Source organism: Toxotes jaculatrix, chromosome 3, assembly GCF_017976425.1.
Source record: "Toxotes jaculatrix isolate fToxJac2 chromosome 3, fToxJac2.pri, whole genome shotgun sequence".
NCBI lineage: Eukaryota > Metazoa > Chordata > Actinopteri > Toxotidae > Toxotes > Toxotes jaculatrix.
The window spans coordinates 13,124,902-13,135,751 of record NC_054396.1 but is presented as its reverse complement, the minus strand read 5'-3'; the positions used below and the strand labels follow the sequence as shown (position 1 = coordinate 13,135,751).

Sequence of the window (10,850 nt, the reverse complement as noted above, 5' to 3'; positions counted from 1 at the left end):
TTATGTTTGATTTTTTTTTTTTTCTTGTTGAATAAAAAAGTAAAAAAAAACCTTTAAATATTGTGCCTTAAAAATGTTTATTGTTTGCAAATCTGTATTGATTAATCTTTCTATGAGAATAACAAGAAAGACATTAATCCATGGGGTGTATGTCGGGTCTTATTCATCTTAGAGAAAAACACTTCTCAATTTTCAGATGTCTCCTGGCCAGGAACCTTTGCTGCATGTTATACTCCTCTGTCAGGAAAATAGTCTTTAAAAAAAAGACTTAAAGGATTAATCTGTTTTCAAAATCAGTCGATAATAGAGTACTCTGTAGTTCTCGATAGTTTCTGGGTGCCTGGGGACAAAATGACACTGACATGTTCCTTGGGGGTCAATAGGGGCCCTCTGGGGTTTAATTTACTACTACTGCTACTACCACTACATCGCTTGTAGTAGTTGTTGCATTTAACCTGCTTTCTTCTAACTTAAAATACAAATTAACTAAAAGAGTTAAATTTTACATGAGCTATGGTCCTTAAATCCTGCCCAGACCACTCTCCACATCACTTCACATATCCTTCTTTAGTTTGATTCAGTCGACAACTTGCATTTTTCCCCCTACATCATAAACTATAAGCTTTGCGCCGCCTAAATGAAAGCAGTTGCCATAGTAACGGCTGAGCGGTTCGAGCGGCGCAGTTGGCATCGTCCTCCTGGTCACGTGGGGGCGCCGTCTCGAGCACGACTCCGTCCTGTCCAGCGGCTCCGTTGCCTACGTCAACACATTTCACCGAATGCGATGGAACTTCGTGGAAAACCGTGAATGTGGTCTCCAGAAACACCGCCAGAGACAGGTAAGCTGAATGAGAAGTTCACCCGAGCACACCGAGTTTTTGTGTCCGCGTCGCTCTCCAGGTTTGCAGTAGTCAGACGGAAAGATTGCTGTAGCTAGCGGTGGCTCTCAGGGTTTACCGGCTAGCTTTACATTCAAAATGTGTCTTCCGCCGGTTGATGTGTCAGCTTGTGTGATGGTGAAATCTTGTGTTCAGGTGCAAAATGAGGGAAGCCGCTCTCCTGCTCGCATCGTGCCTGGTTCTGTGTCTCCTCCTGAGCTTCAGCCAGGCAGCCAGGCAAGGACAGGACATCAGATGTGGAGGTAAGTGTTTGTATCTCCGTCTCACGCTCCGATAAGCGCGCACACAAAGCAGTCCTAATCTCATCGTGTCCTCCTCTCAGCCTGCAGGGCTCTGGTAGATGAGATGGAGTGGGCCATCTCCCAGATAGATCCAAAGAAAATGATCCAGACTGGATCGTTCAGGATCAACCCGGACGGCAGCCAGTCCATCAGAGAGGTGAGGCTGCAGCAGCACAGCCACGTAGTAATCTGTGTCCAACCCACTCTGTAGGCTGCACCACTTAACTACTGCTGTACACAGTTAAGCAGTATCTCACATGTATTTCAATGCAGGATTTGGCTTTTTATTTATCACATTTCATACTGAGATTAGATGCCACTGACTTTGGTCTCAGTGAATATAATTGGTTCTGTGCCAATAATGGGGGCCGTGACAATGTGATCAAGAGAAACTGCAATACTTTTCGGCTACTATTCGAGTTGTGTCAATGATAATATTTGGTGATTTATTTTGAACCAAAAGAGAGGCAAAATTCAAATTCTGGATTGTCTTTATTTAAATGTGATACCATACGCAAAGTATCTCTTCAAAATGTCAAAGAAATAAACACTAAATATCCTGCATGTATCAGCTTGACTGTTTTGTTTTGATTTCATGACCTTTGATGCCACCAGGTTCCTCTGGCTCGCTCGGAGGGAAACCTCCTGGAGCTGATGGAGAGTGTGTGTGAGAGGATGGAGGACTATGGTGAGAAAACAGATTCTTCAACAAACAGGAAGTCCTACATTAGGATCAAATCTCGAAGCGGTGAGGCCATGGACCTCTCGGAAGCCATGTTGGATTCAAGAGTAACAGCCAGTTTAAAATTTGCAGTGAGTACAGTTTTCTGTTCAGGAAATTAGAATCGGTTGTGCCAAAAGACACATAATACTGCATTAGCTATCTATTGCTGGGTTTTAATGATCTTGAGTTATTATGATTTAACTGTAAAGTATTTGTGTGGAACCCACCCCTAAATTATTAGGATTTTGCATACTGTGAATTCCAACAGTTTATTTTGACTCATTTCTCCAGTGTGAAACAATTGTTGAGCAGCATGAAGATGAAATCATTGAATTCTTCGCTCATGAGACAGAGAATGTTAAAGACAAACTCTGCAGCAAGAGGACAGGTATGTTTTCATCTCACCTGTTAAACACATGTCTGAGTTTGAGTTGATGAAAATGGCAACTTCTAACCCTATTACACACTTCTGTTATGTGAATCTACTGCAGTGACTGTGTTGTAATGAACTGTTTTCCTTGTCTTGTGGGCTCTGCAGACCTCTGTGACCATGCTCTGAAAATGCCTCATGACGAACTTTGATACCACCTCACCATGGCTGCTGTCTCTCCTCAGCTGAAACGGAGACACTGGGTGCTGTAATGATTTCAATTTTCACTTGTCACAGATTTACACTATGGCAGTGGTGGAAGATGTATACAAATCCTCAAAATCTGTAAAACAAAATGGAAAATTCACCTTAAAAAATGTTATTCCTGTGAGCATGGACAGTTTAGGGACCAGATTTCCAATTTTAGCCACATCTCTTTGGAGTATCTTGTCACTTGTAAGTTATTACACAGGTTTCTGTTTCTCATATGAAGGCTCTTGTCTTGGCTTCACCACATAAATCTGAAACTGTGAAACTGCAAAAATGAAGTTAGACTTCAAAGTTGATACAGGATTTCATCCAGAATTAATTGTGTCTATACATTAAGAATTCTGCTTTAAGACAAGAGGTCAGGTTGAAAATTGGTATTTTTGCTTAAAAAAATGTCATTTTCGATTTTCCTTTACTGAAAAAGTCTCTCCCAAAGCTACACAGAGGTGCTGAGATAACACTGGTCTTTGAAAACACAAATGTCATTTGATGCCAAATTATGCTTGGAGTTCTAGCTTTTGTAGAGAGTTTTTAATTCTCAGCCATTTTTATTTAACAGTCCGTGATCACAAGAATTACAGATTCTAGTTCTGTTATTAATATTATTATTCAGTTAAAAAAAAAAGCTAAAGACCACAAAGTATATTAAGGTACATTATGTAAGATCAGGAATGAAGATGATTTCAGATTTAAGTGGAACTAGTTCCACTGTAGTTCAAATGAGAAAATGTGCCGTAATTGCAGAATCGAAGATTTTCCAGGTAGCATCAAAGGAGGGATCCTTATTATTTCACAAGTAGAAGAACCTCAATATTGTTACTGTTGTTGTGAAATTAATTACATTTAAAAAACTGCACATAACGCACATTTTCCACCAGAAAAACTGACAACTAATGATTAACTGAAATCAAGCTCAAATTCAAAACAGACAATTAAGGTATTTAAGAAACTCTAAGTACTGAAAATCCACTTCTTTTCTGTGAAGTCAAGTTTGAATTCATTCAAACTTGACTTTGTAGCTTCTTGTGTCCTAAACTCTTTAAAACACTCCCAGGGATTTTTAAAAAATCTTTGTCCATTTAATTTTCACACCATTCAGACAAAGAAAGTACTGAGTTGTAAGAGGGCTGAAATGTTGCAAACTGTATGGATTAATATTAACCGTATGTCTGGAAAAAAAATCTGCTTTCCCTTTATGTTGCCCTTTGCATCCAGAGAAGAAAGATATTTTTATACCAAACAAAAAAAGCAGAAAATAAGGATAAGTTAGTTGGTCAGTCACAGCTTCAGGAGCAGGCAAATGCCATAATCTTATTTTCATTAAACACTACCAGAACCAGCTGCAATCCCTTTGTAGTATGAAATTTGAAGAGGGTTTCTTTTTTACTTCTAAGATTCAAGCGTAAAGTTTAGTTTTCCTCACTCTAGTAAAACTATGTTGTAATTCCACGCAGTCGTCCACAATCTGATCGTTAAGTCCTCCGCTGCAAAATACTGTTGCTGTACGGTCAATGTAGTAAGGCCAGGAGGTATATGTGTTCTCATTTATTTTACCGTGTGTGAAAAAATTTACTTGCTGTCTCATGTGAACATTCTCTTGAAATTTCCTTTTTTTTAAAATATAAATTTTGTAAGTTTTCTGCATCTGTTGTCTTCAGTCAATATAAATATATTTGTACAACATCAGCATGAGTTTACCAAATTATTTCTAAGCCATAAGTCATAGAACTTTAACAATAATCATTTAAATCAGAACTTGGCATCACTAAAATATTACTTATTAAACAGTATATTCTAATGTTTGCAGACCAAGATGAGCCACTTACACAGTTTTCCACATAAGCATTTACATTGGATTTCCCCCAGAGTCTTTGGTACATTTAGTACATTTATATAACTTTTTGAATTTTTAAGTTTGACCAATTTCATTAAGCGGAGAGGACACATATACAGTAGACTATCCTCCTTTGTTATATTGTATTAGTGTTTAGAAAAATGGACTGCTGACAGAAATTAAAACACTGAAATGTAGACTGAAAAATAATGAGAAATTAAATATAAAACTAAGATGTGATTTATAGTTTACAAAAGGTGCATTTTAAAGCTTTGTTTAAAGTAGTTTTTGTTCATTTTAGGACACAAACGTTCCACAGCGTTTTGTTAATGCACTCAAATTTTTATTTACTTAAAATGTGTAACAATGGCTTGACTTGTGTCCAAAAAATCACCATACCATGAAATCACTCCAAATAATTAAATCTTTTACTCTATTCACTTGCAATCTCACAACTGCATATCATGAAAAAAACTTTTCTAGAGATAGCACAAATATTAAATTAGATTTGAAGAAGTGTTCCAAAACTTGCAAAATTAATAGAGCTGGTTGTGAATGTTTTTAATTTCCCTATTCAAATTCCTACATTTCAATAACAGGAAATGCATCACCAATCAGGCAACAAAAATAAAAACGATAAGATTGCTTGGAGAAAATACTAAAGTCTTCATTAAAAACAGACATCTCACTAAACATATTGGGCTAGTGTATAATCTGCTCCTGTAGCTTCACTTGACACCACAGTGACCTCTGAGGGTGTGAAACCTCCCTCCTCGTTTTTTCTTTGCTCCGTTTCCGTCATTTCCGTAGCCTCAGCTGTTATATTCTCTACCTCAACAGTGTACTCCTCACTCAGGCAAAACTCTTTTGTGTCTCCCTCGTCTAGCTCACCCTCTCCACCTTCCTTAGCTGCAGTCTCATCTTTTACTTCACCAGAGCAGCATCGCTTTCCTTCAGCCGCGGGAATCTCCTCGCCCTCCTCTGTCTTGTTTTCTGTCACGGCATCAGGTGATGATTCCTCAACCTCGTCTTCTTCTGCTACAATAACGGTGTCTCCAGAGCTGTGACTGCTGGTGCTGCTGCAAGACTGTGTGTCTTCTTCAGCATGTTTACTTGGCTCTTCATGACATGGGCCGTGCTCTACATCCTCAACACTCTCTGTTACCTCATGTTGACCTGCTTCATCAAAGACTATCCTCTCAGAGTTCATGTCTAACAGCACATCTGGACAACTCAAGCCTTCCCCTAAGCTCTCTGGATCCCACTGCTCGATTATTTCCTCCTCCTCATTCTCAGAGTCGGGCGCTGTATGTTTCCTAATGCGATTTACCGCATCCCACAAGGACTTGGGATACTGGGGCTCTTCTTTTTCGGGTAAGTTAAGGGAAACACCCTCACCTCCCTCATGAAGAGGTGTAGATGTGTTGGGAGTCAGATCTGGGGCTGATTCAGAGGTAGAGGAAGATGGAAATTGAAGGGATTCTTCACAAGAGTATAGTTGAAGAGTAGGTGGGACAGTAACATCAACAGTGTCCATTTCCAGAAGAGACACGGGCTCTGTGTCTGACTTGTGTGGTGGAGAAGGAAGCTCGCAGGGTGCAAGCACATCTAAAGGCGATTGAGACACCTCATAGTCTGAGTCTGAAGATGAAGGGGTTGGAGAGGCAGAAGGTTCAGTCTGTGGTTCAGTGCCCTTCAAAATTTCAATTTCTCTTTGAGTTTGACAGTCTGCAGCGTTTTCTTGGGACATTGTTTGTTCCACAAGATCCGCAGGATCCTTTTCAGCATCTATTTGTGATTGCTCTTCACTCATGTAACTATCCCTTACACAAGAAGTGTCTTCTTCTTGGCCATAATACAACTGTTGCTGTGAAATTTTGATTTGTGCTCCACTGTCACTCGCAATTTCATTGGATATTTCAGAATTCTGTACTGAAAGGCCTGTGTCTTCACTGGCTTCTTTTTGTGATTGCTCTTCAGTCATATTACTCTCTTTTACACCAGTAGCATCCTCCTCTTGGCTATCATCAACTTGTGGCAAAATTTTAACCTCTACTTGAGTTTGACAATTAGTCACGTTTTCCTGGGATATTGTTGTTTCCAAAAGTTCTGCAGGAACTTCATGAGCTTCTTGTTGTAGTTTCTCTTCAGTTAAGTAACTTTCTTTTACACAAGTAACATCCTCTGCTTGGACACATTCAAGTTGTTGCTGTAATATGTTGACATCTATAGCATTTGCTTTGGATATCTCAAGAGTCTGTTCCAAAAGGTCTGTAGGATCCCTTTCTGTTGTCTGTTGCTCATCAGTGATATTGCTCTCCTCTGCACATGCAGCATTGTCTGGTTGTTCATATTCAAATTTTTGCTGTGACACCACCTCCTGGCCCTCAAATGCGTCACTGATCTCACTGCGTATTAGCTGTGCTTTTTCTCCCTCCTCATCCTGAGCGTCAATGCTGGGCATTGCGTTTTCCATTTGATCTATTAAATCAAGAGGAGGAGGAGGGCTTGGGGAGTGATGTGTATGGGGAGTGGAACTTGGGGAAGATTCGGTAGATCCAGGAGGAAGAGGAGATGACAGTTGTTGTGATGGTGTGTCAGGAAGGGAAGAAGATTCGGGATGAGGAGCGAGGTTTTTAGCTGTATCAAGTGCAGCCAACTGGGGATCAAGATCTTCTTCTGTGTTATTTTCCACAGGCTGATTTTCTTCCTGACTCTGCTCAGTTGTACCCTCTTCACTAGTAGGTTTGACCAGATTGTCCTCAGCCATTTTAGCTTCCTGTGACATTTTAATGTCTGTTTTGAGTTGGGAGTCATGGTCCTTCTCCTTCTCTCTCACCTGCTCCTGAGGTCCTTCAAAAGGGTCACCATCTTCATTTTTCACCTGATCTTCAGCATCATTGTTTTCTTTCAAGAGCACAGCATCCTCAGTTTGGCCAATCTCTACATGATTCTGTGAACGTTCCTCTTCTGTTGTGTCCTCTGGGAGTTCTTCAGTTGCGTCATGAATGCCATTTGTTACTAGAGAAGGTTCAACCTCCTCAGACTGCTTCTCAACACACGAATCAAGAAATGATGTAGTATCTTCAGGTTGTTGCTCAGTGATGCTGTCATGTAGAGGGATACCTAGGATTCTTTCAGCGCGCTCCTCCAAGGTTTCCCTTTCAGAAATGGAAGATGAAGGTATGCAGGGGAAAGAGACATCACCTCCTCCCTCTGGTGCGCTTTTCTCCCCAAGGTCTGTGTCTGGTTCAGTCTCAAGCATGTGGTTTGTCTGCAAGAGGTTTGTTTCTGGGTTTGGAATCACATCCTGATTCAGTTGACTGCTTGATTGAGGAGGGGCGCTCAACTGAATATCAGTTGGTTCGGGAGTTTGTAGTGTGGAGCCTAAATAGTGAACATGCTCTTTCTTTGGTGATGGGATCAGCTCCATTTTGACAACAACACATGTTGTGTCGATAACGAGCAGACCCTTACTGTCCTCAGATTGTGTGTCTTTCTTGATGTCTAGTCTTCTTACTTCAACATTGATTGGATAAACTGCAGTATGCTCTTCTCGGTTGTGCGTACCATCTGATTCTACTTCTTCGCTGTTTGCTTTCAAAAGTGTGGATGAATTCTCAGTTTCAGATCTGCTCGGCTCCTTCCACAAAGGATATTTGACGGACATAGGCTGTACCGACTGAGCTACTTGTCTCCCAAATGTAGAAACTGCATCGTCTAAATTTGTTATTTCTAGGGAAACAACTCCTTCTTTGTTTGATAGATTATCTCCAAGTATCTCACTTTCTACACAGGTTGGTGTTTCCTTGTCATTGGCTTTCAGATTTCTTGCATCAGAAGTATTTGGCTGCTCCATGAGAGCTGGTTCTCTGAAGTCTACTTCATCTGCAAGCTTTTGTGTTTGAGAGATGTCACCACTGTCTTTCAGGTCTTTAGAAACCTCTCCTAATTCTGTGCTTTGAATGTTTGTTTGGGAAGTGCAGAGTGGTAAGGATGGGGTTTCTGTGGTGCCAGCTATTCGGGACACCAGGCAGAATATGGTCATCCCACCTGTCTTTTTATTCAGTCTAAACTTCCTTCCTTCAATTACCTTTGAGGACGTTTGCTCATTTGTCTTCGTATTCTGAACTGCTTGTATAGTTTGTGGCTGTTGCAGAGACAACATACACTCACTCTGCATGTCTGTATTCTGGACACTGGTAGGACTGCCTGCCTGTGAGGCGTCTGTTTCAGGTCCTCTGTGCTTGAGTCCATCCATCTCTGCACAGGTTTTATTCTCATCTGGATTTGTGACGTCCTCTTTCTCTCCCTTCCTCTTATCCTGCAGTTCTACAGACACATCCTGCTTTCTGAGAGCGGACTGTGACCAGTAGGTTTGTCTCTTACCTTCCTGCTCCCAGCTGCTGTCACAGTGATGCATTACAGGTGTGCTTTTATGTGGGCTGTTATAGGGAGGTGGAGCAATATAGCCAGGTGGTTGGCTAAACATCCTCCTTTGGTAGCCTGTCTTTTCTTTGATGTCCAACATGTGGATTGTGTCAGGGGCAGAAGCTTGTGGTTGATAATAGGTCAGAGTTTGCTGTCTGCCCCCTCTATCCCACATTCCTGGTTCTCTGATGCTTGCAGATTGTCTGGCTTGTTGCAGTGCTGCCACCTGAGGATCTGTCCCAGTCCTGCTGTCCCTGTCTGGTGCCCTGCTGCTCTCCAACAGACCTTGAGAGGCGCCCCTTAACTCTGCCTCTATACGTCTCCTCCTCGGAAGTGAATGGCTATACCGAGCTGCCCAAGCCTCCAGCTCTCGGTAGCTGCTGTCGCTCCTCTTAGTAGGCACTTCCCTGTTGTAGCGAACAGGACTACAGGGCTCCCACCTCCTTTGCCACCCGTCCCTCAGAAATCCCCTCTCGTATTCCCTTGCTGCTCGTTGAGCTGCTGTCCACTCTCTGCCTCTGGCTTCATGTGGCTGATACTCACCCAGGTCCTGGTGCTGCTGAGTGTGACGGTCCAGAATAAAAGGGAAGTGGGAAGAAGCCGGAGCAGGTAGCTCTGGATCCGTCCAGTTGGCGTAGTCCTGTGGAGCCCCTCCAGTTCTTGATCCTGGTAAAGTCCAGTAACTGGACTCCCTGCCTTGATCCTGCTGCTCACCATAGTATAGTGGATAATGTGTTGCCTGATGTCTGTCATGATAGCTGTGGGGAAAATAGTGGGAAAATATGTGCATTAATTCAGACGTATCAAATATACAGTCTCAGCTTCAATGACAAGTGGTTGCTTTTATGAGTTCTGGTGTCACTTTACTGTATGTGTAATATGTAGTAAGTGAAAATAGTAAAATCTACAGATTAGATGATAACAACAGCAACATGGAGCCGTAATCTGCAGATGTTTCAAATATTTTGAAGTAAGTTTTGAACGTAATCAGGGTTTACATAGTGGATGTAAAGTACACAGGAAATTGACATTTTGTCAAGCAATTGCTTTCCATCAAAAGTTAAGTATGGATAATGGAGGCTAGAATTAAGTATAAAGTCTGTCAAACAAGCACTGAAGAAAATGCAACTGTTATTATCCAAACATTAAACTGAATTGAGACAGTTTTCATAGCACTAAACTCACTTGTGTGTACAATTTCTCCCAGGAACAGTACCAAATTTGGCATATAGAGGTGATTGCCCCTGATGCTCAGGCCAGAAGTCCATCATTTGGTTTGCTATAAAGAAATGTATAAAACAAAAAGATCTAAAAACAGTAATGTAAATTGTAAATTTATTTTTCTAACACTGAATGTCATAATGACATACATTTACTTCATAAAAAAAGCAAGTTTATAAAAAGTTTAATCAAGAATTTAACACTAATTGAAGAAACAGATATGTAAATAACAAAAATAGAGGGACATGCAACACATACCTTTAGCTGCTGTTTTCAGATTATTGTCCTTAGTGCTCATGAGATGACATGAGGTCTAATGAAGTCAAACTAGACAACTTGTTTTAAAAGGATGGTTTTCATTCCCCCTCCCACCTTGCACACACACACCCTTCCTGCCACTGTAAGCCCACCCCCCCTCATCTAGCCAACATGTCCAGTTCAAACGCAACAGAGTTTTTTTAAATCATGTTTTTAGAAACTGTCTTTAAATCCATCATTCCCCTCTAAGGTGAAGGCAAAGTGTGAATTTGAATTTTGTTACCACATGTATGAAACTGACAGGTATTTAGTTTTAAAAGAGACACAGTCAAACCCAACACACACAACAAAACAACTCTCCTGTTGTTGCCAGGAGAGTTTTATGACAACAACTACTTCAAATGGGGAAAAAAGGGTTTTTGACTAATTGGGATTTTGTTTGTGAGGCTGATTATGATAACAGAATATTTCCTGAATTGAACCTGAGCTGAACCTTTTTTTTTTTTTTTTTTATAAAAAATGAGATAATAGATAAACTAGAAATCTGTTAAGTGTAATTTCT

At 40.8% G+C, this 10,850-nt stretch overlaps 1 protein-coding gene across 2 annotated transcripts; it reads left to right on the top strand.

Moving 5' to 3' along the window:
- The first annotated feature begins 733 nt into the window (after window positions 1-733).
- cnpy2 (canopy FGF signaling regulator 2) lies at window positions 734-4,227 on the top strand. Of its 2 annotated transcripts, none has more exons than XM_041034108.1 (6): window positions 734-839; window positions 1,035-1,141; window positions 1,222-1,337; window positions 1,796-1,993; window positions 2,196-2,292; window positions 2,443-4,227. In XM_041034108.1, exons 2-6 carry the CDS (start codon window positions 1,042-1,044, stop codon window positions 2,484-2,486), a joined length of 555 nt encoding a protein of 184 aa, XP_040890042.1. In that variant the 5' UTR covers window positions 734-839; window positions 1,035-1,041; the 3' UTR covers window positions 2,487-4,227. The 2 variants fall into 2 exon arrangements, with proteins under 2 accessions (XP_040890042.1, XP_040890043.1); XM_041034109.1 differs by lacking the exon at window positions 734-839 and adding an exon at window positions 840-900.
- Window positions 4,228-10,850: the final 6,623 nt, after the last annotated feature.